Source organism: Marmota flaviventris, chromosome 2 (genome assembly GCF_047511675.1).
Source record: "Marmota flaviventris isolate mMarFla1 chromosome 2, mMarFla1.hap1, whole genome shotgun sequence".
Taxonomy (NCBI): domain Eukaryota; kingdom Metazoa; phylum Chordata; class Mammalia; order Rodentia; family Sciuridae; genus Marmota; species Marmota flaviventris.
This window is the reverse complement of record NC_092499.1, coordinates 93,057,912-93,084,489: the sequence shown is the minus strand read 5'-3', so window position 1 is coordinate 93,084,489 and position 26,578 is coordinate 93,057,912. Positions and strand designations below refer to the sequence as shown.

At 36.8% G+C, this 26,578-nt stretch overlaps 1 protein-coding gene across 3 annotated transcripts in view; it reads left to right on the top strand.

The window, feature by feature from the left end:
* The window catches only part of Spg11 (SPG11 vesicle trafficking associated, spatacsin), a 75,745-nt gene that overhangs the window by 331 nt on the left and 48,836 nt on the right, over positions 1–26,578 (top strand). For all 3 annotated transcript variants that reach the window (XM_027925110.2, XM_071608211.1, XM_071608212.1), the window contains exons 2-10: positions 2,733–2,914; positions 4,308–4,532; positions 5,475–5,673; positions 10,931–11,068; positions 11,244–11,692; positions 12,815–12,960; positions 22,527–22,662; positions 25,175–25,330; positions 25,671–25,846. In XM_027925110.2, coding sequence (XP_027780911.2) covers positions 2,733–2,914; positions 4,308–4,532; positions 5,475–5,673; positions 10,931–11,068; positions 11,244–11,692; positions 12,815–12,960; positions 22,527–22,662; positions 25,175–25,330; positions 25,671–25,846 — 1,807 coding nt within the window. The remainder of the gene's footprint in view (positions 1–2,732; positions 2,915–4,307; positions 4,533–5,474; positions 5,674–10,930; positions 11,069–11,243; positions 11,693–12,814; positions 12,961–22,526; positions 22,663–25,174; positions 25,331–25,670; positions 25,847–26,578) is intronic.

Genomic DNA, 26,578 nt, shown 5'->3' with positions numbered 1-26,578 from the left:
GCACCCCGCGGGGTCAGAGCTAGACCCTCTCTCAGGATGGGGGTGGTGGAAGAGAGGTGATTGTCGGGGGAAGCGCCTTAGGCGAGCACTGTTCCCTCTCAAACATTTTCCCGGACCCAAGGCGAAAAGCTCACTTTCCTGCATCTCCACACGCAGCTTTCCGGTTGTGGGTGGGCGGAGAGGGTATCCAGCGCCTCTGCTAGTTGTGGAACCCGGAATGGGTCCTGGTTTAGGCGCTGATTACTTTCATTGATTCAACACAAGTTGATTATTTGTCACAATGCCAAGATGCTAGCCAGGGATTATCTCTAATTTGAATCATCCTATCTATCTATCTATCTATCTATCTATTTATTTCTGAAGCAGCAGTTATCTTAACAGATACCCCCCTGCACCACCACCACCAACTCTTCCCCGTCCCCTTAACTTTCAGAGAGAGCCTACTTTGTCCATTCACTTACTGATTTGTTTAATGAAGAGTTATATAGCTACTGTTACCTAGAAGCAGTGCATGTAAAGTTGCATAAGGCACCATTCTTACTTGTGAGATAGATGCTCCCGTGACTGGGGAGGCAGACTTGGAAGAAAAAAAAAAAAAAAAAGGATTCTTTCCACTTATTTTTGGTCCAGGATGTACAGTTTACATCATAAAGTTTGAGTGTCCTCTGAGTATTTGACTACATTTTTAAATAATAGAAAATATCTTAGAAATGATCTCTTTTAATGCTGGGTGCAGTGGCACACGCCTATAATCCCAATGGCTAGGGAGGCTGACACAAGAGGATCGCAATTCAAGGCCAGCCTCAGCAATTTAGATCCTGTCTAAAAAAGGATTAGGGATGTACCCCAGTGGTAACATGGCTCCTAGACTAAATCCCCAGTTAAAAAAAAAAAAAAAAAAAGTTTTTTAAAGACTTAGAGTAGCAATCTTGAGATTTCAAGGTGAGACATCTCTTTGCTACTCTCACCTTGAAATCTCAAGATCCTGTAACAACACCTGACAATTAGAGATTAGTTTGTGAAATCAGTAAATGTTTTAACCTGTTCTGTTTGCCTGCCTTATTTTGCCTCTGGCTGCTAGGAAGAATAATCTCTCCATAAGGGAAGTTAGTTTATTCAACAGTATCAAATACCTGTGAATGCAGCAGAGTAAAGAAATGGGGTGGAGAAAAAACCAGAACTCTACAGGTGTTATGAGAGCCTATCAGAGGAGATAAGAATAATTTGGGTATTCATATGCTGGCTCATGAATTTAAGAAATGAGGATCAAAAAGGCTGCTTTTCAACTTTATTTGAATTGAATTTTAATTCAGTTAAGATACTTTCTAAGGTAAAAACAAGGACAAGTTTGTAGTGAAGTTTACTTCGTACTTTAAATATGTAGTTTTTTTGCATTATTGAAATTATATTTTATTTTCATCAAAAATTTCCTTTCTCCAAGTGGCAGTATAGTCATTCTATGTGCTAATAATTTTAATGTTACAGAATCATCTGTATAAAATACAAATTTGATTAACTTTTTTCATTGATATTTTCCATATTTTCAGTGTAAACAAATTGAGCATTAGTGAAAAACCCATCAGTTTGGTTGTAAAGACAAATGGAAACATTGTTAATCTTATCTAATAAAGACATAATAGCACCACTCCTACTTGATATAAAACTTTTGTAGAAAAAGGAAGCTTTTAAAAAGGAAACTATATCAGCTTGGTAGCCTTATCTTTTCTATTGCCTTGTGTTGGGCGCTTCTTTCTTTTTGAGAATAGGGTCTTGCTTTGTTGCCCAAATTGGCCTCCAACTCCTAGGCTCGAGATCCTCCTGCCTCAGCCTTCTGAGTAGCTAGGACTAGAGGTGTATGCCACTGCACCTAGCTTGGGCCCTTTTATTTTTACCTTTTAAATGTAATTTAATATTTGAAACTATAGCATCATTAGTTTTCTAAACTTGTTAACCAGTGTTGATATTTTTATGTCACAGTACTTTAAGAATTCTATAACTGTGCAGTCTAGTATGGTATCCGTAAGTCACACGTGGCTGTTAAAAATTCATTTTATCAGTTGCACTACCCACATTTCAAGGGAACTGTAGCCATTTCTGGTTATTGATAACTATCTTAGGCAGCAGTTTGTATTCCGTTTTCACACAAAATTGTATTGAACAATTGTTATATGCCATTTTGGAGTCTTTAAAGTCTGTGGATACAAAGAATCACTTTTGTTTTTAACATATTTAAAAAACATTTACCTGCTGGATGTGGTGGCACACATCTGTAATCCCAGTGAGTTGGGAGGCAGGCAATAGGATCATAAGTTTAAGGGAAGCCTCAACAATTAGCAGACCATGTCTCAAAAAGGACTGGGTGTGGCTCAATGGTAAAGTGCTCCTGGATTCAATCCTCAGTACCAATAAAAGATAAAAACCAAAAAAAAAAAAATTTAGCCCAGCAAAAGTCTATTAAGCACCACCTCATAAATAATATACATATTTGATTATTGATACTTATTCTTGATCATAACAGTTTCTTTAAACATCAGGATTTAAGATGAAAGAATAAAATGAGGCAGCATTTCTTGCTCCATGGCCAGAGGGAGCGAGGGTGGCAAATCCTGGAACAATTTATATTCTCTAAGTTTGAATCTAGAATTGATGCTACCAAGTGAAGTAACTATCCCTACTATTTTGGATAAATATGATTGGATATAGAATATGATAAATCTAATCTTTTTCCTTAGTTTTGTATGGGAGGACTCTCATAACGGCACTTCAACGGACAAACCCAAACTGCTCGCTTTTTGTGAAAATTATGAACTGTTAATTTATGAATTTAACTTGAAAGATGGAAGATGTGATGCAACCATATTGTACAACTGCAGTGGGAAGACACTGCAAAAGCTTATTGAAGAGCAAGGAGTCAGTAAGTACATATATGTGGTCTTCCAGCATGCTTAAATTTGTGACATTACCTTGTATTCTTAGATATTTCATGAAAATGTCTCAGGTGAAATCAGGGAGGGAGGTCTACACTGTCTACTATAGTAGCTACTAACTACTTGGGGTATTAAGCACTGAAATGAGGTTAAAACAAAGATATACTTTAAATGTCATTTATGTACTAGATTTTGAAGATTTAGTACTTTTTAAAATATTTTTTAGTTGTAGTTGGACACAACACCTTTATTTATTTATTTAAAATATTTTTTTATTTTTTAGTTGTAGTTGGGCACGATATATTTATTTTATTTATGTATTTTTTTTTTTTTTTTTTTTAACATTTATTTCTTTTAGTTATTGGCGGACACAACATCTTTGTATGTGGTGCTGAGGATCGAACCTGGGCCGCACGCATGCCAGGCGAGCGCGCTACCGCTTGAGCCACATCCCCAGCCCATTATTTATGTATTTTTATGTGGTGCTGAGGATCAAACCCAGGGCCGCACACATGCAAGGCGAGCGCTCTACCGCTGAGCCACATCCCCAGCCCTGAAGATTTAGTACTTAACACAAAAAATTGTTAATGTTTTACTTTTTTTTTATATATACACACACACACACACTAGGAATTGTACCCAGGGGCACTTAACCACTGAGCCACATCCCCAGCCCTTTCTAATTTTTATTTTGAGATAGGTTGTTGCTCAGTCGCTGAGACTGGCTTTGAATTTATATTCCTCCTTTCTGAGCTTCCCAAGCTGCTGGGATTACAGGTGTGTGCCATGTGCCCAGCTAAAATTTTACTTTTTAAGTACATGTTGAAATGATAATTTTGGCTATAATGGACTAAATAATGCATACTAAGATGAATTTCACCTCTTTTCAATGTGGCTGTGTCTCATTTATTGTGATTCATACATTTTTATTGGATGGTGCTAATCTAGACTGCTTATAGAGCTATTGACTTTGTTTTTCTGAATGGTTACAGGAGCAAAAATTAAAGCATGCAGGTTTCTATTTTTAAAGCAGTAACAAACTCCCTGTCCTTGAATTGTAAGTTTTCATATTTTTTCCTTAAAAAAGATTTCTGATCTGTGGGGTCCATTGGGCAAATTGGCTTTTTAAAATCTTCCTCCTGTTGTGCTGCCAGACTGTGGCCATAAACAGAAGAAACCAGGGACATTGTAGGGCATCTTTATTTGTTCCTTTACCCACCTCCCAGTGACCACTTGCTTAGATGAGTATGAGTAATAACTACCTTGAGTTTGAAGTAAGTTTAGTTTTTTTTGTTTTACCTGTTTTTGTTTATAAGATCAAGATTACCAATTGTAAAATTGTGAGCAATGAATTTGAAATAACATCCTTTTATTTCATAGGTATTTCCTTACTGTCTTTGAGGATTCTCTCATTTAACAATAATACATCATTATTGTTCATCAACAAATGTATCATCCTCCATATCATGTTTCCTGAAAGAGATTCTGAAATCAGAGTACTCAGCTGCTTCACATTATCCTTGCCTACACAGACAGTGAACACGATTATTGACATGCAGCTCTGCAGAGGAGTTCTTTTTGTTTTGAGTAGTTTAGGCTGGATCTGTATCCTTGGCAATAAATATGTTAATTCATATGTAGAGAAGGAGAATGTCTAGAAAGACAAGCCTTTTAAGCTTGTAGTTTTGGGGACTGAGTATATGGAGAATGGTTGGTTTTTCAGTAAAACTTTTCAGAGAAAAAAATTCTCATAAACTTAAAATATCAAACCATATCACTTTATATTCTTTTGAAATATTTGCTAAGGTATAGATGTATTTTTAGTCATAATTATCCATACTTGTGTTGTTTTAAAATTGTATGTACTCTGCATTAGCTGTTTATTCAAAATATACTTCTTGAGTACCTATTATATGCTTGTTCCAGGAAGGATTTAGATGACTTTTTATGACATGCAAAGATGTCATAAAATATTAGATTTAAATTAATTTTTGTCATTGGATTATAGAATCTGTGCTACCTAACATAGGCACTGGGTATATGTGGCTATTGAGATTCAAAATTGGTGGAGTAACTTGGGATCTGAATTCTTTGTCCACACATGCATGCTGGGATTGAACCCAGGGCTTCATGCATGCTGGGCAAGCACTTTACTAAGAAAAAGAATGCAAAACATTTCAATTTTTAATATTGGTTACATGTTGAAATGATATTTTGAATCAATTGGCTTAAGTAAAATGTTAAAATTAGCTTCATCTGATCTCTTATATAACACTATTGTTGAACCCTAGTGGAAAATATTAGCATTGTCTCAGGGTCTGGCACAGAGTGGTTATTTAGTGAATACTATTGAATGAATCCTGTATCAGGTTGTATGTTGTGCCACCAACTTCATATTTCCTTCGATACTACCATAGGATCTGCCTTGGTTTTCAGTCTTCTGTTGTCTACAAGATTGCAGCAATGGAATCTGTAGCACTGTACCATCCAGTGTTTTAAATGGTTAGGTATACTTATAAACTGATGTTTTCTTTAACTCTAACTCAGATATTTTTGATACTGTGAATGGCAGAAATGTAGCTCATGTGGAATTAGCACTTTACCAAGAAAATGTATACAATAAGCAGCAACAGGAACCAGCCAAGATTTCTTCTTTCACTTCACTGAAAGTATCTCAGGATCTAGATGTAGTGATTGTCAGCTCTTCCAACTCTGCAATTGCTGTTAACTTAAATTTATATTTCAGGTATGTAGATATTGCAATTTTTACTTTGAGGTAAATTATCAGAACTAATATAAGGTTAAAAATGTATTTGTTAGGTGAGCACGGTGGCATGGATCTAAAATCCCAGCAGTACAGAAGGCTGAGGTGGGAGAATTGCAAATTCAAGGCCAGCCCAGGCAACTTAGCAAGACCCTAACTCAGAATAATAATTAAAAAGGACTGGAGATATAGCTCAGGGGTAGAGCACCCCTGGGTTCAATCCCCAGTACCAACAACAACAACAAAGTATACTCATTAGCTTTTTTTTTTTTTTCAAAGAGAGAGAGAGAATTTTAATATTTATTTATTTATTAGCTTTTTCGGCAGACACAATATCTTTGTATGTGGTGCTGAGGATCGAACCCGGGCCACATGCATGCCAGGCGAGCACGCTACCGCTTGAGCCACATCCCCAGCCCTACTCATTAGCTTTTTAAAAAAGTTTTCTTTTTCTATGCAGTCAGATAAGTTCTAGCTACAACACAGAAAAGTTGTTAGTGTATAGTTTAAGGTATACAAATAACTACTGGCTTTCTTTTTATATTTGATTTTTGCATACACATCAGTTTTGATTTTGATAGATGGTTTGATTGTGTGTAGGTTATATCATGAATTTTAAAAAAGCAATCAAGATTGCACAATTTTAAAAGCACCTGCTTATTATATATTATCCACTCACTTCTTGCCCCACATTAAAGCAGAAGAGAAATGGAATATCTTAATGTGTTAGAGTTGCTTTTGTGGTTTTGGGGTCCTGATTACCTTGGGGTTCTTGTTCCTCTTACAGGACTTTGACAAGATGTAATCCTCTTGTTTTTTCTAGCTGAGGATTTCCAAAATGTTTACCTTGGAGGATCTAAACTTGTGACTGTCTAAATGTATTAATAATAACTGAGTGCTTGTTTGTGCTATTTTTTTGTTTTGTTTTGGGTACCAGGGATTGAACTCAGAGGCACTCAATCACTGAGCCACATCCCCAATCCTATTTTGTATTTTATTTAGAGACAGAGTCTCACTGAGTTGCTTAGCACCTTTTGCTGAGGCTGGCTTTGAACTTGTGATCCTCCTGCTTCAGCCTCCCAAACTGCTGGAATTATAGGCATGCGCCACCACACCTAGTTTGTGCTGTTTTTTTGATATAGGTATTCTAGTTGCTTCTAATTTTGATGTTTAAGGGTATGTGTGTGTCCACACAACAGACTATTTATTGTAACTTTCTTATCTAAAAATAGGCCAGTCAACATTTATCATTTCCAATATTTAGGGCCATTTAAAACCATTAGAATCTTGGTTCTACCTTAATATGAATGAGATAAACAAATCCTTGAACGGTAACGCTTTTTTTTTTTTTTTTTTTGGTACTGGGGATTGAACCACTGAGCCACATTCCCAGCCCTTTTTTTGTATTTTATTTAGAGACAGGGTCTCACTGAGTTGCTGAGTGCCTCACTAAGTTGCTGAGGCTGGCTTTGAACTCTTGATCCTCCTGCCTCAGCCTCACGAGTTGCTGGGATTATGGGTGTGCACCACTTTGCACCTGACGAATGGTGATGTTTTTTTTTTTTTTTTGTAGTTGGACAGAATGCCTTTATTTTATTTATTTTTTTAATGTGGTGCTGAGGATTGAATCCAGTGCCTTATATGTGCTAATCAAGTGCTCTGCTGCTGAGCCCCAGCCCCTGGTAATGCTTTTTGATGAGTTTTATTGCTATTTGTTTGGATTACAAGAAAGGATAAATTCATCTTCACTTATCTACCAGATGTCTTTAACAAGTGTGAATTTTTTTTTAATTTATTTCAATCCTTGAGCAGGGATGATTAGTATATTCTCAGATTGTTTTCTTCTGTTTATTAGAAGGCTATTTTTGCTGATTAACCACACTTTCTTTATATTTGTAGAATTATCATCTGATCATACATTTGGAAAATAATTTGTTAAAAAAGGAGGAAAGCTTACTCAGTTACTCTAGTCATTATGTATAGGGTTCTCCTTTGGATGTACTGGCAATACACCAGGACTACTATTCTGTTTCCTGCACCAAATTTAAGGATCTATCCTATCCAACTAAATGACTGATCTGTATTTATTACTTACATTTATTTATTTATTTTTGGAAAGGGTCTCATTCTGTTATCCAAGCTTGCCTTAAACTCTTAAGCTTAGATGATCCTGCTTCCTCAGCCTCCTGTCCCACCACACCCAGCTATTAGTGTAATTTTCCTGGAGTTGACTCCTTATTTTCTGAGTGTGCTCTGAAGTCTAAAGTTGTTTTTGTTATTTTTTTTCCTCCTGATAAAAACTCCTCTTTCCTTGATAAAGAACATTAGGCCTCTTTCTCATTTGATCAAGCCCTGTTCATCTTTTGAGAGCCAATTAAAATCCACCTTTCTTGAAGCCTTTTACTTATTAAAACTCCCTCCTTTTACTTGTTAAAATTTCTTTCCTCTTTGAACTTTTGTAGCACTTCTACTTTGAACTAGAGTATAACATTTAATTATATAATCCTATGTTTCCCTCCATAGAGTTCATGTAAGCTCCTTGAGAAACCAAACTCATGTTTGTTCCTTGAGATTTTTTTTTTTTTAAGATGGGGTAAGCCACTCTTTTGTGTGTGTGTGTGTGTGTGTGTGTGTGTGTGTGTGTATGTGTAGATGGACATAATAGCTTTATTTATGTGGTGCTGAGGGTTGAACCTAGTCCCTCACATGTGCTAAGCAAGTACTCTACCACTGAGCCACAATCCTAGCTCAACACAAGCTGGTCTTGAGTTTGTGGGGGTCAAGCCAATCCTCCTGCCTCAGCCTCCTCAGTAGCTGGGGTTCTTTCAGTTCATTGTCTTTCTCTTCTAATCCACCTTAGCTGTCTATTCTCATATGCATATCCTGAGTTTTGTTAATATTTGAAATTACTTTTCCCCTAGATCACTTCTCTACATAGCTGCACTCTGACCACAACTTCCCAAATTTTCTGGCTTACTTTCTCAAGTATTCCCACCTTACCAGTCATCTAACTTCACTAGAATTTCCAGTTCATTGACCTTATAGTCTTTATCCCCCTTCTGTCTTCACTTCCCTTCCTTTCCAGTGTAGATTTTGTGATTTCTCATTTTAGTCATTTCCTGCTTGCTCTCTAAACTCTTGCTTCTGCCCTGTGATAACACTTGGTCTGAAAAATGTCTATTCTGAGTTAAACCTTTTATTCTGCCTTTTTAGTGTCTATACTCAAGCAATTTGAACTTGTGAGAAATCAACAAAGGAAAATTGATGCTTAAGTTTGCATTCATTATCGTCAGTTGATTTCACAGTATTGCCTCGAAGTTTTACAATTTTTTTTCCATGAACTCATTTTTACAACATTGTTTTTAAACCTCTATTTTTTCAAACCCACTTATCTCTTTACATCAACCTTTTTTTGGCTGACCTTGTCTTCTTTGTTTTTTTCAATATTTAATTTTTAGTAGTAGTTGGACACAACATCTTTATTTTATTTATTTATTTTTATGTGGTACTGAGGATCAAACCCTGCATGTGCTAGGCAGGCGCTCTACTGCTGAGCCACAATCCCAGCCCTGACGTTGTCTCCTTTATAAAGGAATTAAAACGCATTTCCTGGGACTTCCTCAGTTTCTTAGTAGTTTCCTTTTTCCTTCCCTTCTTCTTAGGGATATTTTCCATTTTCTCTTTTCTGTCTCCAGTCTCTTCAGTACTGGATCCACATCAAGTTAATCACCAGTTCTAGCTATTTTATTCCTGAATGTTTCTTGAATCTGTCCACTTCTTAACTCCTAATCCATGTTACTACATTGTTTTATCTGAACTACCTTAACAACCACTTAGTCTCATGTCTGCTCTTACTCTTCAAATCTATCCTTTGTACAGTAGACAAAGTGACATTGTTAAAATGAATTTATCAGAGTTATAGCCAGGTATTAACGTCGGAGGGCAGGAGTTCTATCTTTTCTTGTTAGGGAACTACTTTTTCATACATTCTTTGTTTTCATTTTTATCCTGTCTTTTCTGACTTTTCATCATCTCCTTGACAAATATTGTACCAATTTATTACCTTTAAGTCATTGAAAGGGTTAATATTTACTTAACCAAGTGCTCTTGAGGATTATATGCTTTCCCTAGCTGTCTTCTGCATCTGATCATTTCTCATTTCTGCTTGAAAATCTTCAGCTACCTCTCTCCACCTCAATATAAAAGTTAAAAATTCTTAAATAGCTCACATGGCCCTGAGCCATCTATCCTTCTCCACCTTCTCATTTACTGCTCTTTAGCCACCACTAGGTTCTTTTTTGTTTCTTCAGTGTGACAGCCCTCTTTCCACACACACTCTTCCGCCTATATTTAAACATAATTCTTTGCCTTCTAATTTGTATGCATTTGCCTGGTCTCAGCCTAACTCTTACTTTGTGGTGGCAGTATAGTGAGTAATTAAAACTCTGGGCTTTATGGTTAAACTAACCTGGTTCAAAGTTTCTCAGAAGCTTAATTTTTATATCTATAAAATTAGACTATTTATTTTTATAAGGTTGTTAAAAGACATAAGAGCTTACATAAAGTGTTGAGTAAAACATCTACAATATAGTAGTCAAGAAATGCTCTTACCGCTTTATTTATTTTTTTTTAATTTTTGGTACTGGGAATTGAAGCCAGGGTGCTTAACCTCTGAGTCACATTCTCAGCCCCCCACCCTTTTTTTTTTTTTTTTTTTTTTTGAGAACAGGGTCTTGCTAAGTTGCTTAGGGCCTCACTAAGTTGCTGAGGCTGGCTTTGAACTTGCCATCCTCCTAGGCCTCTTGAGCTTCTGGGATTTCAGGCATATACCACCACACCCAGCTGGAAATCAAATTCTTTTTTTGTGGGGAGTACTGGGGATTGAACTCAGGGGTACTTGACCACTGAGTCACATCCCCAGTCCTGTATTGTATTTTTTTTAGAGACAGGGTCTCACTGAGTTGCTTAGTACCTCGCTTTTGCTGAGACTGGCTTTTAACTCAAGATCCTCCCGCCTCAGCCTCCCAAGATGCTGGGATTACAATATGCTCCAACAGTCAAATTGATGAAGTTAACTCACTGTTTTATAAGGCAGGGAGATAAGGAGTTTCATTCTGGGAAATTTATTGTTCATTCTCTGTGACCCCCCCCCCCCCCCAATTTTTGCAAGAGCAATTATAACAGAAATTTGGGTTTGGTCATTACTTTTTATTCTGGCTGTCACTATTTTTAAATATAGGCAATACCCAGGACACCTACTATGCGAAAGAACACTAGAAGACCTTCCTATTCAAGGACCTAAGGGGATAGATGAAGATGATCCTGTTAACTCTGTCCATAACATGAAACTGACCAAGTTTTCCTTCCAGGTTGATAGGTACAGAAACTTCCTTTTATGATTTTGTTCATTTCCATTTTTTTCATCTTTCTGACTAACTTTTCACTAAAGGTTTTTACTTGGTAGATACTTATTTTTTTAAAGAGCATTTTTGTTCTGGTTTAGTCTTAATGCCTTTCACTGTAACTGGTATAAGTGCTACCCTATCTTCTAGGTCTTGGAATGCCCAGCTGTCGTCATTGAAGGAAACAATAAAGAGCTCCAAACGAGAGGTTTCCTGTTGTACTTCATGGTTCCAGGATATTTTACATTTGGAGTCCCCTGAATCTGGTAACCATAGTACTGATGTGCCAAGCTGTGCTTTCCTTCCACGGGCAATAATGCATGGTCAGTTTAATTTTCCACAGAAAGCTCATATGAAGACCAGTGATAGAGGAAAAGCTTGGAAGTTAATGAACCTCAGTGAACAAGAGGAACCAGTAGAGCTCACATGTATGTCTGTGACAGGATTCTCTGCACTGTTTACATGGGTAGTGGGAATGACAGGCTGCACCATTGTCCTCTGGGATTTGGAGACCCAGGGCATGCAGTGTTTTTTCCTTGGCCAGAAGTGTATTCCTATAGACAATAGTGGAGACCAGCAACTGTGCCTTCTTTTGACAGGTAAGAAGGTCTTATACTGAAATACATTGTCAAGAGGTGTGCTTTCTTGATGTATTTTACTTCTGTTGTCCTTGTGTCTATGTGTGCCTGCTCTCACCTTGTAGTGGTAACCATTCACAGAGGAAATTTGGTATTGCTCTTGGTAACATTGGTCTTATGTATTTTATTTTTAATTAACATCATTTCTGTTTGGCTAAATTCTAAGATACTAGGAGAAAGATATCTATTATAAACATGAAATATTAGAGGATTTTACACAACATCTAGATTTCTAGTTATTACTGATCTAGCAGTGGTAGACCTGCATTCGTGCATACTAACTGAAGAGTTGGAGCCAAGTTTCAGTTTTCTTAGAAGGGACTTTTTTTTTTTTTTTGGTACTGGGCCACTGAACCACATCCCCAGCCTTTTTTTATTTTTTAGGTAGTGTGTCTCTACGTTTCTTAGGGCTTTGCTAAGTTGCTGAAGCTGGCTTTGCACTTGTGATCCTCCTGCCTCGGCCTTTCCAGCTGCTATATCTGGCTTCAGGATTTTTTTTTTTTTTTTAATCCATTGTTCTCCTTGTATTTGTTTTCTTTTCTCCTTGTATTTGTTTTCTTTTAAGATGGGGTCTTGCTATGTTGCCTGGGCTGATCTTGAACTCTTGGTCTCCAGTGATCCTTCAGCTTTAGCCTTCCATATGCTAGGACTACAGGCACAAGCCAGCATGCCTGTCCGTTTCCAAATATTGATTGTGCAACATAATAGTGAGTAGGGACTAGAAATACGAAGTCTAGTGCTATTTCATAGGATGTGCTTTTTTTGTATGTGGTGCTGGGTATTAAACCTAGGGTTGCATACCTCAGAGGGAAGCCCTTTGCCACTGGGCTACGTCTCAGTGCCGTGGGTTCTTATCAGAATTTGCCTTGTGGGAAATGTTTTAAAAATAAAACTCTTTAAAAAAAATTGGACAAACCATGAGGTATTAAGATCATAATAGAAATGAAGTGGAAGCAATAAATAGCATCTAATAAATATTTGTAATTACGGTAATTTGTAATATTTGTTATTACTAAAACATAAGTAGGACTCACATAAGATGTAAGTCTTAGTAATTTATTAAAACTTTTATTTTTCCTGTAGAAAATGGACTTTCTCTGATTTTGTTTGGGTTGACTCAAGAGGAATTTTTAAACAGACTAATGATCCATGGAAGTGCCAGCACTGTGGACTCTCTCTGTCATCTCAATGGTTGGGGAAGGTGCTCAATTCCCATACATGCACTGGAGGTAACAGAATTAAATGTCTTCTGTAGAAATTTATTTGCTGTTACATACCCTTTTTTTTTTGTTGTTGTTACTGAGGAGTGAACCCATGGTCACTTAATCATTGAGCCACATTCCCACTCCTTTATTTTTATTTTTGTTTTGAGATGGGGAATCACTAAGTCCTTAGGGCCTCACTGATTTGCTGAGGCTGGTCTTGCACTTGCAATCCTCCTGCCTCAGCCTTCCAAATCACTGGGATTATAGGTGTGTGCCACCATGCTGCGCACTGTCATGTACTCTTATTTGACTGAGGATTTGAGAGAATTCATTCAACTTAGAAGCCAATAGAACTATAGTCTTTACCTATTTATTTGCTCAGGTCTCTTTCATTGCCCTAATTTATTTAGCACTTTACCCCCTTTGGATTTAAGTGAGATTACAATACATATTGTTTCAGACAGATAGTGTTATAGGAAATGGAGGCCACAGTAAGCTAGTAAGACTAAATGAACTGGATGGTGGTGGTGCATGCCTATTATCTCAGAGACTCAGGAGGTTAAGCAGGAAGATTGCAAGTCAGAGTCCAGCCTCAGCAACTCAGTAAGGCCCTGTCTTAAAGTATAAAAAGGGCTTTGGATGTAGCTCAGTGGGTAAAGCACCCCTGGATTCAATCTCCAGTAGCGAAAACAAAAGAAAGAATAAATGAAGTGGAAGCAAGCTGTGGTCAAGCTTGAACAGGAATGATCTTTATTTCTACCTTATACTTTCTACCCTTCCTATCCAGCTTTAGGGGCTACATCCTGAATTTATACAACATTTTACAGTTCACCTACTCTTATATACATTATTTAATTTTGTTCTATAACAATTAGATGAGATGGATGGATTAGGTAGTTTTTATTCTGTTTTATGGATAGAAACATGCTTTAGTCAGTAGTTTATCAATTTTGTTTACCGTTTTGAAAATTCACCTTTTCATTTCTGTTATCTTTTATATTGTTTCTATTTCATTTACTACTTTTTTTTTTTTTTTGGCAATGAGGATTGAACTCAGGGGCACTTAACTTCTGAGCCACATCCCTAGCCCTTTTTTATATTTTATTTGCTGAGGCTGGCTTTGAATTTGTGATCCTCCTGGCTCATGAAGCTGCATCTGCCCGGCTTCATTTACTTCTGATGTTTATTATTTCTTCTGCTTATTTGGGGTTTGGTTTGTTTTTATTTTTCTGATTCCTTGAGGCAAAAGGATAGTTTGAGATTTTTCTGTGCCCCCGCCCCCCTCAGCCCTTTTTATGAGACAAGTCTCATTGTATTGTCCAGGCTGGCCTTGAACTCAAAACCCTTTAGCCTCATCTGTGAAGTATCTGTGATTACTGGCATGCACTACTATGCCTGACTAAAATTTCTTAATCTTCCTTGATCCATCAGTTGTTCAAGAGTACATTGTTTAATTTCCATGTGTTTGTATAGTTTTTGAAGTGTTTTTGTTAATGATTTTTACTTTATTGCACTGTGGATGGAAAAGATACTTGATCCAATTACAGTTTTTTGGGCATTGAGATTTGTTTTGTATCCTACCATATGATGTCTTCATGTGCTGTTGAGAAGAATGTATATCCTGCAGCTGTTGAATGGAATGTCCTGTAGAAATCTGATAGGTTCATTTGGTCCTGGGGTTCAGTTTAATTCTATTTTTTTTTGTATGTGTGTATATGTGGATTTTTCTGTCTGGATGATCTGTTGCTAAAAGCATGAAAGTCCCCTGTTATTTTATTATAAAGAAAATGGCTAATAAGAAAGAAGAAAACATCAGAAGGTATAAAACTCACTGGTACAATTAATTTTATAGACAAATTCAGAATGTTCTCATATTGTAAACATGTGTAAATCATATCTTTTCGTATGAAAACTAAAAACAATAAAAAATAATGACTACATTAATATGTAGTTGTATCTCCTTTTAAATCTGTTTATATTTGCTTTACGGACAGTGGTGCATGCTTATAATCCCAGTTACTTTGGAGATTGAGGCCATAGGCTCCCAAGTTTGGGGCCAGCCTGGGCAACTTAATGAGACCCTTTCTCAAAATGAAAAATGAACTAGGAATGTAGTTCAGTGGTATAGCACTTGCCTAGCATGCATGAGGATCTGGGTTTTTTTGCTTTATGAATTTCAGTGGTCCAATATTCAATGTATATGTATTTACAAAGGTTATTTCCTTTTGCAGAATTGATCATTTTATCTTTATAATCATCTTTTTTTTCTTTTTAATGCCTTTAGTTTAAAGTCTATTTTATCTGATGAAAGTATGGCTTCTCCTTTCTTTTGGATTCCGTTTACATAGAATATTTTTCCAGACCTTCATTTTTAGTCTGTACACGTTCCTGCATGTTAAGTTATTTCTACCCTCTATTGGGGATTGAACCTAGTGGCATTCATTCTCAGTTATTTTTGTTTTTTTATTTTGAGGATGGCCTTGAGCTTATGATACTTCTGCCTCAGTCTCTGAGTTACAGAGATTACAGGCATGTGCCACCACACTTGGCTGAATTTTCTTGTAAGCAGCATGTAGTTAGGTCTTCTTTTTTATCCATTCACTCACTGTCTTTTAATTGGTGGATTTAATTCATTTACATTTAAGGTAATTATTAATAGGTAAAGTCTTACCACTGCCATTTTAAAAATTATTTTTGTTTCCCCCCCCCTTTTCAGTACTGGGGATTGAACCTAGAGATGCACTACCACTGTGAACTACATCCCCAGTCCTTTTTATTTTTATTTTTTTGAGGCAGGATCTCACTAAATTGCCATGATCATTCTTGAACTTCTGATCCTTCTGCCTTAGCCTTCCTAGTATAGCTGGATTATAGGAATACAACATGGTGTTGTATTCCTATAATCCAGCTTCTAGTGTTTTTTTTTTTCTTATTTATTTTTAGTTTCTTTATCTCTTATGGTCTTTCTTGGTGGTTAAATGATTTTTATCTTGTAGTGTTTTTATATAGTATATTTTTATTATTACTTTGGGCATACTATAGGTTTTTGCTTTGTGTCTACCTTGAGGCTTACAAAAAACTTTTGATTATAACACACTTATTTTGAAATGATAGTAACTTAACATTGATTATAAATATAGGAAGAGGAAAAATACTAATTTTTTAAAAATCTGCACTTAAACTGCATTCCTCCCACATTTTGAATTTTTTTTAATATTTATTTTTTAGTTTTAGGTGGATACAATATCTTTATTTTTATGTGGTGCTGAGGATCGAACCCAGTGCCCCACGCATGCCAGGCGAGCGCGCTACCACTTGAACCACGTCCAGAGTCCACATTTGGAATTTCTTTTTTTTTACCATACGATTTATTTTTATTTTTTTTAGTCATACATGACAGCAGAATGTATTTTGACATATAATGGAATGTACATACATCAATCATATTGTCTATTCTATTCTGCTGCCCTTCCTATCCCCCCTACTCCTCCCCTCCTCTCCCATCTTTTCTCTCTATCCAATCTAATGTGACACACTTTTTTTTTCTTTTTCTCATCACAACATCATATATGTATTCTGTATAACAGTGAGGTTCTCCTTCCATCTTCCCTCCCACCTCTCTTCCCTATTTAGTGGTAGTCTTCTTCTCCACATTTTGAATTTTTGATGTCCCATCTTCTACCTTTTTATATTGCCTGTCTCTTAACATATTAATGTAGTCATTATTTTTTTGTATGTTCCAATACCAAAGATATAAGTGGTTTACAAAACTGTGTTTACAGAATTAAAGCATTCTGGATTTGTATTGTCACCCTTCCCAGTGAGTTTTAGACATTTGGATGTTTTCTTCTTACTTGTTAGCATCTCTTTCTTTTAGTTTGAAGAACTCCTTTTAGAATTCTTACAGGACACATCTGGTGGTGATGAAGTCTCTCAGCTTTTGTGGGATTGTCTGTCTCCATCATTTCTAGAAGCTAGCTTTGTTTGGTACAATTTTCTTGGTTGCCAGTTCTTTTCCTTCAGTGCTGTGAATACCTCATTATCTTCCCTCTGGCCTATAAAGGTTTTGCTGAGAGGTCAGCTGTCAGATAAATCATAATACCCTTATGTTATTTATTTCTTTTGCTGTCTTGAGAATCAATCTCTCTCTTTCTTTCTCTCTCTCTCTCTCTCTCTCTCTATATATATATATATATATACACACACATACACACTAAACATTATATATATGTGTGTGTGTGTGTGTGTGTGTGTGTATATATATATAAAATGTTGTAGATGAACACAATACCTTTATTTTGTTTATTTAGCTTTGCTTTTTTTTTTTTTGTGGTGTTGGGGATCAAACCCAGTGCCTCATGTACCCTAGACAAGGGTTCTATCACTGAGCCACAACCCCAACCCCTTTACTTTGTCTTTAATCTTTGAGATTTTGATTATACATCTTGGAGTAGATTTGGTTGAGTTGAATCTGACTTGTGACCTTAGACTTTCCTATACCTGGATATTTGTATTCTTCTCTAGGTTTAAGAAGTTTTCTGTTATTATTCCTTTGTATAAGCTTTATTCTCAAGTCCCTCTTAAATGCTAAATATTTGCTCTTTTAAAAGCTGACCCCAAGAGAGCTTTTTTTCGTTTCTCTTTTCTTTCTCTTCCCTGTGTATTTTCAAATACCTTTTCTTTAAGTTCAATGATTCTTCTGTGTGATCCCTTCTGTTACATTTTTTCATTTCATTTAGTGTATTTGTCAGCTCAAGGATTTCTGTTTTTTTTTTTTTTTAAATTACTTCAATCCTTTAACTTTCTCTGATAAATTACTGAATTACTTGTTTCCTTAAAGTTTTTTGAGTTTCCTTTTTTATAAATAATTTTTGACAGTTTTTTTCCCCACATTTTTTACTGTTGCCTTATAGTAGTACATAGTTATGTAAATATTCATACATGCATGCACACAATATAACAATAAAATTTGGCCAATATAGCTCCCCAACACTTCACCTCTCCCCCTCCTTCTGCCAACCCCAACCTCCATCTGTTTCCTCCACTGAACTTCCTTTGATATTCATTAGATCTCCCACCTCTCCCCTGCCTTCTTTTTCTTTTTAATATTTTTTTAGTTGTGGATGGACACAGTATCTTTATTTATTTTTATGTGGTGCTAAGGATTGAACCTGGTGCCTCACACGTGCGAGGCAAGTGCTCTACCCGTGAGCTACAGCCTCAGTCCTCTTTTCCTTTTTCCTCTCTAGCTTCCACATATGAGAGAAAACATATGACCCTTGGCCTTCTGAGTTTGTCTTATATCCCTTAACATAATGGTCTCAAGTTCTATCCATTTTCCATCAAATGACATAATTTTATTTTTCTTTATGGTTAAATAAAGTGCCATTGTCTATATATACACCACATTTTCTTTATCCATTCATTGGTTGATGGACACCTAGGTTGGTTCCATAGTTTGTTGTGAATTGTGTTGCTATAAACATGGGTATACATGTATCATTATAGTATGATGACTTTAATTGTTTAGGATAAATACTGAAGAATGGTATGGCTGGGTTATATAGTGGTTTCCATGCCTAGTCTTTTTTTTTTTTTTTGTACTAGGGTTTGAACCCAAGAGCACTTAACCACTGAGCCACATCCCCAGCTCTTTTTTATGTTTTACTTAGAGACAGGGCCTCACTGAGTTGCTTAGAGCCTTGCTTTTGCTGAGGCTGCTTTGAACTCTTAATCCTCCTGCTTCAGCCTCTTAAGCCACTGGGATTACAGACGTGGGCCACTCCGCCTGGCCCGTGCCTAGTCTTTTGAGGAATCTCCATACTGACTTCCATAGTGGTTGTGGTAATTTACAATCCCACCAACAATGTAAAAATGTTGCTTTTTCTCCACATTCCAGCATTTATTATTGTTTGTATTCTTGATGACTGCCATTTGACGGTGTGAGAGGAAATCTCAATGTGGTTTTGATTTGCATTTCTCTAATTACTAATCTAATTAGTAATTTCTCTAATTATACTAATATATGGAATATTTTTCCATATATTTGTTGTCCATTTGTATTTCTTCTTTTGAGGAGTGTCTCTTTATTCATTTGGCCATTTATTAATCAGGTTATCTGGTTTTTTGGTGTTAAGTTTTTTGAGTTCTCTATATATTCTAGATAATAGTCCTCTGTCAGAAGAGTAGTGAACAAAGATTTTCTCACATTATGTAGATTCTGTCTTAGAATCTAAGACAGAATGTAGATTGAACCCAGTGCCCCATGCATAGGTGAGTGCTCCATCTCTGAGCCACAACCCCAGTCCTTTTTGGCAGTTTTTATGGTTCTACTTAAACACAAATAAAGTGTGCTCAAACCATCTATTTTCTTTGCTGCACAGCCTGGCACTGGAATTGGTGATTGTGATGGCTAGCTGAGCTTTCCAGTTCTTAGGGAAAACATTGTGAGCAATCTCTGCATAAGATTTATTGAGCCAAGTGTGTTGGCACACTCCCCAACCCTAATCCCAGTAACTCAAGAGGATTGAAAGTGTGAGGCGAGCTTCAGCAATTTAGCAAGGCCCTAAGCAACTTAGTGAGACCCTGTCTCATTAAGTGGCTTAGTACTCCCTGGGTTCAATCCCAGTATTTAAAAAAAAAAAAGGAGGTATATCAGGAAGATTTCCTGATCCTTAACATTGTGGACCAGTAACATCTAAAAGCCACTGGGCAGCATGTTCAGTTTTCTTAGTGCTTCCATAACTAATGTTGAGAATCAAGATCGGCCCTTGAATTTTCTCTACACCTTGTCCAAACATCTGGTCGCTGCTACTTATCTTAATTCTGATGTATCAATCTGCCTGTTGCTGGATGAATTTCTTTATCTTCTTTTTAAAATATTTTTTAGTCATAGATGGAACACAATACCTTTATTTTATTTGTTTGTTTATATGTGGTGCTGAGGATTGAACCCAGGGCCTCACATGTGGGAGGCAAGTGCTCTGCTGCTGAGCCACAATACCAGTTCCTTCATCTTCTTTTTGATATTGGGCTTCACAAGAGGTCTGAAAGCAAACCTAATCCAGGGGCAGTAGGGACAGGTAGACTGTAGATGTATGAGTGGCCAATGATTAAGATTCACTAAATAGAAAATGGCTGTCATCTCTGTAGGCAATACCGGGGAAGAGACATTAGTTTTCTTTAAATACCTAGGTTAAATTCTTTGTCCAAGCGCCGGGTATTGTTTCACCCAACCTGTAATCCCAGCAATTTAGGAGGCTGAAGCAGAAGGATCGCAAGTACAAAGCCAGCCTCAGCAACTCAGTGAGACCCTGTCTCTAAATTTAAAAAGGGGGCAGGGATGTAGCTCAGTGGTTAAGTGCCCCTGGGTCCAATCCCTGGTACCAAAAAAAAATTGTGTGAGAATTCATACACGTTGCTTTATGGTCAGTTTCTGGTGCCTTATTTTGCCTTTTAGGTGAAGTCAAGGTTTTCTGGAAGTTCTTGATGTTTGTTGGTATACCACAACATGTGCACCTTGAGGATTGGGTATTTATTCCATTCTTCATAATCTGGCTTTGTTTGTACCTGTCCTTGCATAAATTCTAAGTTGGCTGCTTATTTTCTCAGAACCTATGGTCACTGCTGATATTTCAGACTGAATGGTATCCTGAGCTCAGATTTTTAAGCCCATGATTGATATGTTGTCACTGTTTCAGCATGAGAGGGCACCCCAATCCCAAATTTGTCACAAATCCATAATGGTCAGTTCTTTAGGATGGATTGGGGAAGTGTCTAAAAAATGTAGTCAGTCTTTGGAAGTCTCTGTTTGGGACCAGATTCGGCCCAAACACCTTGTCTATAGTCACCATGTATAGTCACTTCAGGCTTCTGCCTGTCACAGGGTCTTACTGTGGAAGGAGTGGCCCTGGGGTTCTCAGAAGTGACTTCACACTTTCCTCACTCTTCCCAAGTGGATATTGACTCTTTGAGCTATGTTACTTGGGGTTTGTATTAGGGTAGAGTGGGCAGTCTTGTGACTACTAATGCTTCAATGCTGGGTTGCACTTGGAGCCTACAGCCTGCTGAAATTAGCACAGCATGGGCAGGATCAAGGTTCATGCTCCTGTCACCTGTCTGCTGCTGTGTACTCATTGTACTCATGTATTGCTAGCTAGACGTGATGCTGACTGAAGTACAAGTGTGTCCACCAGGGCCTCAGGTTTTCATCTGGCGTAGGGCAGGTCCAGAGGCCTTGTCCAGTGGTACTAGCACAAGAACAGGAGCCATTAGAATCTGCTCAGGGTTGGGTTTTACTGGCCCAGCAGAGTATTTTTCTGCCCTTTAGTGCTGAAATAGTGACAACACACCAATCATAGACTTTTAGCAGACACTGGGCATATCTACCTCTAGGAAATGGAATCTTTCCCCACAGTGTGCTGCCTTAGGTTTGGGGAGGGGCGGTGGAAATAGGCTGTTGGTAGCACTGGGTTTCATTGTGGTAGTCCTAGTACTCAGTTCCAAGTCTAAGGACCTAATTCCCTCTCTTTCCCCCAAGTAGAAGGCATCTCTCCCATATCTTTTGCTTTGAGTTGGACGAGAGGTGACATAGGCAACTCTTTTCTGCCTTCCTTTATCGTTTGTTTTGTGTGTGTATGTGTGTGTCAAAACCAGATACTGTGATCTTTCACCTTTTCTTTATTTTTTGGTGAAGGTAATTTCATGTGTTAATAGCTGTTCAAATTGATATTTCTGTGAAGAGACAATCATTTCTAGAAGGTCTTACTTTACTGCCATCTTGTTTTACCTATTATTTGTTATAAGTGGTATGTTATAAATTACATCATTCCTTTCCAGTGTAAAGAAATACAGTTGGGGCTGGGATTGTGGCTTAGAGGTAGAGTGCTTGCCTAGCACGCGTGAAGCACTGAGTTCGACCCTCAGCACCACATAAAAATAAAATAAAAATATGTGTCCATCTATAACTAAAAAATAAATATTAAAAAAATACAGTTAACTTTTTATATCTTGATTTTTGTATTTAGCTGATCTGTTAACTCATCCTAATAATGGATCTACTCTATGGAAGTCTTTATATAGTTAATCTGCATTTAACATCAGAATAATATAACTTTGTTTCTTCTCTTTGAATACTTAAGCTTTTGGGGGGCTAGGGCTATAGCTCAGTGGTAGAGTGCTTGTCTTGAACGTGTGAGGCACTGGGTTTGATCCTCAGTACCACATAAAAATAAATATATTGTGTTCCTCTGAAACTAAAAGAATATTAAAAAATACTTATGCTTTTATTCTTTTTGTCCTGTTTTGGTGTTAGGACCTTCAGTATAATATCTAGAAGTAAGGGTGAGCATCTTTATCTTATTTCAAAAGCTTTATCTACCTTCAAAGCTGATAAAACCTATTCTCCTACCAGTTTGGCTCTGAATATTTCTGGAGCATTGAGTGTCATGGCCTAATCTCTTTCCTCCCGGGTGGTTATTAGAGCCACCCAGTAACATCTCCATCAGTCTTTGCACGTTAAGTTCTAAAGTTTAAAAAAAAAAATCTGAATCCTGATTTTTTTTCCTGATTCTTCCTTCCCCCCATTTTAGGCTGGAATAGAAAATCGTCAGCTGGACACAGTAGATTTCTTCTTGAAGAGCAAGGAAAATCTTTTTACCCTGTCTTCAAAATCTTCTGTACCTGATCAGTTTGATCACTTGCCACCATCTCATTTATATTTAAGAAGTAAGTAAAATAAAGACTTCTCCATTTGTACTGATCATTTTAATTACTTTGAAATTATCGTGTATTCTGATGGCTTGTTGACTTCTCTACTTACCAGAACTAATGTATGGGATTTATATACATTGTGGAAACTTGAGAGAGTTTTCAGAATCTATAGATGTTGTCATTCTAAGTGGCATATTATTCATATTCTATGCTGTGTTTGATATTTTTAATATGCAAGGAGAAGATGATCTTTCAAATTCATGAAAATTTTATACAAGAAAGAATAAAATTCATTGCTGATACTTGCAACTGTCTGAGATGTATATGGACTATACTGATTGCTTTCTGAGTTGTGGATTAGATTTTGTTATAAGAATTTTCACACTGACTCGTTTTTTGCTACTTTATCAATTCTTCCTAAGATTTTGGCTATTCTTCCTTAAAAAATAGGAAGCCTAACTTTTATTCTTGGAACAGATAATCATGTCAATCCTCTGTTTAGAGGGACAGGTAAAACCTGAGGTGGAAGCTCTGACTTGATGACAGTTGAAATTAAATTGAATCAAGGGAGCATTAACATACAGGCAAGGTTTTAATTGGGACTTCACCTGCAGAGAGAAAACACTGATGGAGAAGTGGATCAGGCTGTTCCCCAAACAAAGGGAGATGTACGTTTTTATTTTTATTGGGAGGGGGGTGCTGAAGTCCTGTATTTTTTAATCATTATCACCATCCTGTACAAATTTTGTGGTGATTTCCAACAGTCTCATTCTCTCATCTGGTTTATTCTTGGAGACATTATGTTGAAGGCATCTTTAGGCTTTTTTTTTTTTTTTTTTTAGTTGTAGTTGGACACAACACCTCTATTAACCTAGTTATATGTGGTGCTGAGGTCCAAACCCAGGGCCCCTGCATGCACTAGTCGAGCATTCTACCGCTGAGCCACAACCCCAGCCCCTGAAGGCATTCTAGCTTTTATGATGCATCTGGTTTTTGTGATTGAGAAGGTGGGTTGGAAGAGTGAGGAGGGTGGGAAAAAATACCATACTTTTAATGTCCCTGTGGTGGTCCCTGATTACCTCACCCCTATACATGTGATATTATCATCTGCTTTTTTTCCCTACTTGAATAATATATTTTAGACATATTTCTATACATAGATAGATATTATGATGACATGAATTTCATTGTGTGGACTATGTCATAATTTACTCATCCAACTATTAGACATTTAGATTGATTCCAGTTTTTAAATATTGGCAATATACCATAAATGCTATGTGTAATTTTATGTATGTATAATTGGAATAAATATACTTGGAATAAATTCTAGACATGAAATTTTCAGGCCAGTGAGTGTACATAATGCACATTCTTAATTGCCTTGATAAATTTTCCTCCAAAGAACTTCTATCAATTTCTACCCTAGTTGCATATAGAGAAAATGACAATCTGCTCAGTGTTAGTTCTCACTGATAATATGAATTAGAAATTTTCTTTTCTTTTTTTTTGGTGCTGAGAGGGGGTTGGTTGGTTGGTGCTAGGGGTCAAACCTGGAGGCCTTGGATATACTGGGCAAGCACTATACTACTGAGCTTATATTCCCAGTCCTCTTTCATTTTGATTGCAGAGTTTGGTCTTCTACCTCCCAACTTGCTGACTTTTTAAGATACCCCCCCCTTTTTAATCCACTTGAATTTATAGAAAAAATCCTGGTTTGTGATATTGAGTGATGCTCCATCTGAAAGTATGTGGTCATTGTTCACTTCCCCTGTTTGGTGGTCAATTATTTCTCCTCTACTCTCACTTGCAGTGCTCTGCTCTAAAGGGCAACAGTGAACGTGGAATAATAAGCATGGCAAGGGCTGGGATGTAGCTCAGTAGTAGAGTGCTTGCCCAATATGTGTGAGACCCTGGATTCAATTCCCAGTACCAATAATAATAAGAAGAAGAAGAAGAAGAAGAAGAAGAAAAAAAGCATAGAAATAAGTTTTACCTACTTCCTGGGAGGACTGCCCATGGTTCCTATCATTCTCACATAAGCAGTCATAACAGGAATCACTTCATTAGGGCCTTCAGCAACAAGTAGAGAATTCAAGGGCTTACATTTCTGTGTGTTGAAGAGAGTAGCTTTGGAATCACACAGGCATAGGTTCAAATTTTGCCTGTGCCATTTTTAGCTTAGACAAATTACTTATCCTCTCTGTACTTGTTTCCTCATCTGTGGAAAAAGGAACATCTACTTCTTAAGCTATTGGAATAAGAAAGAATTTATAAATACTAAGTTTAGTACTTAAGATGTAGTAAATTAGCAAAATGGTAGTTAATGGTAATACCAGTAAATAATTATTAGTAGTAATGAAAATCATTAAAGTTGCAGGTAAGAAGCCTTCATAAAAGTTTTGTGAAAATAGCACATTGGTTCTTGTATGTATTTTAAATATTGCAACATGGAATTTTTGGATTTGTTAATTTTATTGGGAGTAGTCTAGTGTCCTTCATACTAATTTCTTTGCTTCTTTCTCAGATGTGGAAGAGCTGATACCAGCATTGGACTTACTTTGCTCAGCAATTAGAGAAAGTGATTCTGAAACCCAAAGCAAACACTTTTCAGAGCAATTGCTTAGTCTTACATTGTCTTTCCTTAACAAACAGATGAAGGAACTTTGTATTCACACTGAAGGTAAGAATAGCAGCAAAGAAACGGGTGTGTGTCAGGACAGTGAAATGCCATTTGCTAAAGTTGAATAAAGTTGACATGTAATTAAGTGAAATGAGTTTTGATACTGAGAAAGTTGGCAAAAAGACCTAGGACTAATCATTGTGAAGAATGTAAAAAGGACTATATTAAAACACAGATGCTTGTAAATAGAAAACAGTCCTCAAATATATTTTGAAAATTTGAAGATAGCAATTTTCAATTTTGGCATTCTCTAGAATTCTTTCTAACTAGTCATGTCCTCTTCCTTCCGCTGCCATAATATGTACATGTATGTGAATTGGCACATTGATATTTTCCACAGAGATAGATGAACATCTACAGAAAGCAGTGGATATTTTGACCAGCTACATTAATGAACTTAGAACTTTCATGATAAAGTTTCCTTGGAAGCCAACAGATACTATAGATGAATATAATGTCAGTGAAAGTGTCAGCACAGTGAAAGAGAGTGATATATGGGAGAAACTCAGCTCTGAGGTAAATATGAATAATTATTGTATTTTATGTGCTAGATTCAGAGGACCTGAAAACAATAAAATAAATAGAATTTAGAATCTATACACCTGTGATTCAGAATCTTCGGAAAGGGTTTTAGGTTTCATAGGTTTTGGGATCTCTGGATATGACTTCAAATTTATGTCTACAAGAGATTTGTTTATTTAACTCAGAACACAGGCTCCCTCTTAATGCCAATCTTGCCCACTTGTATCCAGCACCTGACCCCAGGGCCATTTGAAGCAGCCCTTCCCCAAGTAATACTTTTCACTGTCTTGGGCCTGGCACTTCAGACTCATGCGTTCTGCCTGACCTCTGAATAAATTGAGTTATTAGATCTACTGATAATTGGATCTAGGAAAATTTTGCTTTATAGCATCATTATTTGGAATATACTCAATTTGAGTCATGTCTGTAATTCTAATTAACACTTTTTGTGAGTTACATTTCTTGATTCCATCCTTTTGCCTTTCTTTACACAGTAGATGTGAATATAGCCAAAATGTGCTGCCCTCTGTATTACTTAGAGACTGGAAGGATTCCTCTATTCACATGAAGAGTACTGGTATTGGAAAGACAAAAGCCAGAATGACTTAACATAGATGATGAGTAGAGCCAGGCATAGTGGCATCTGCCTATAATCCCAGCTGGTTGGGAAACTGATGCAAGAGGATCCCAAGTTCGAGGCCAGCCTGAGTAATTTAGGGACACCTT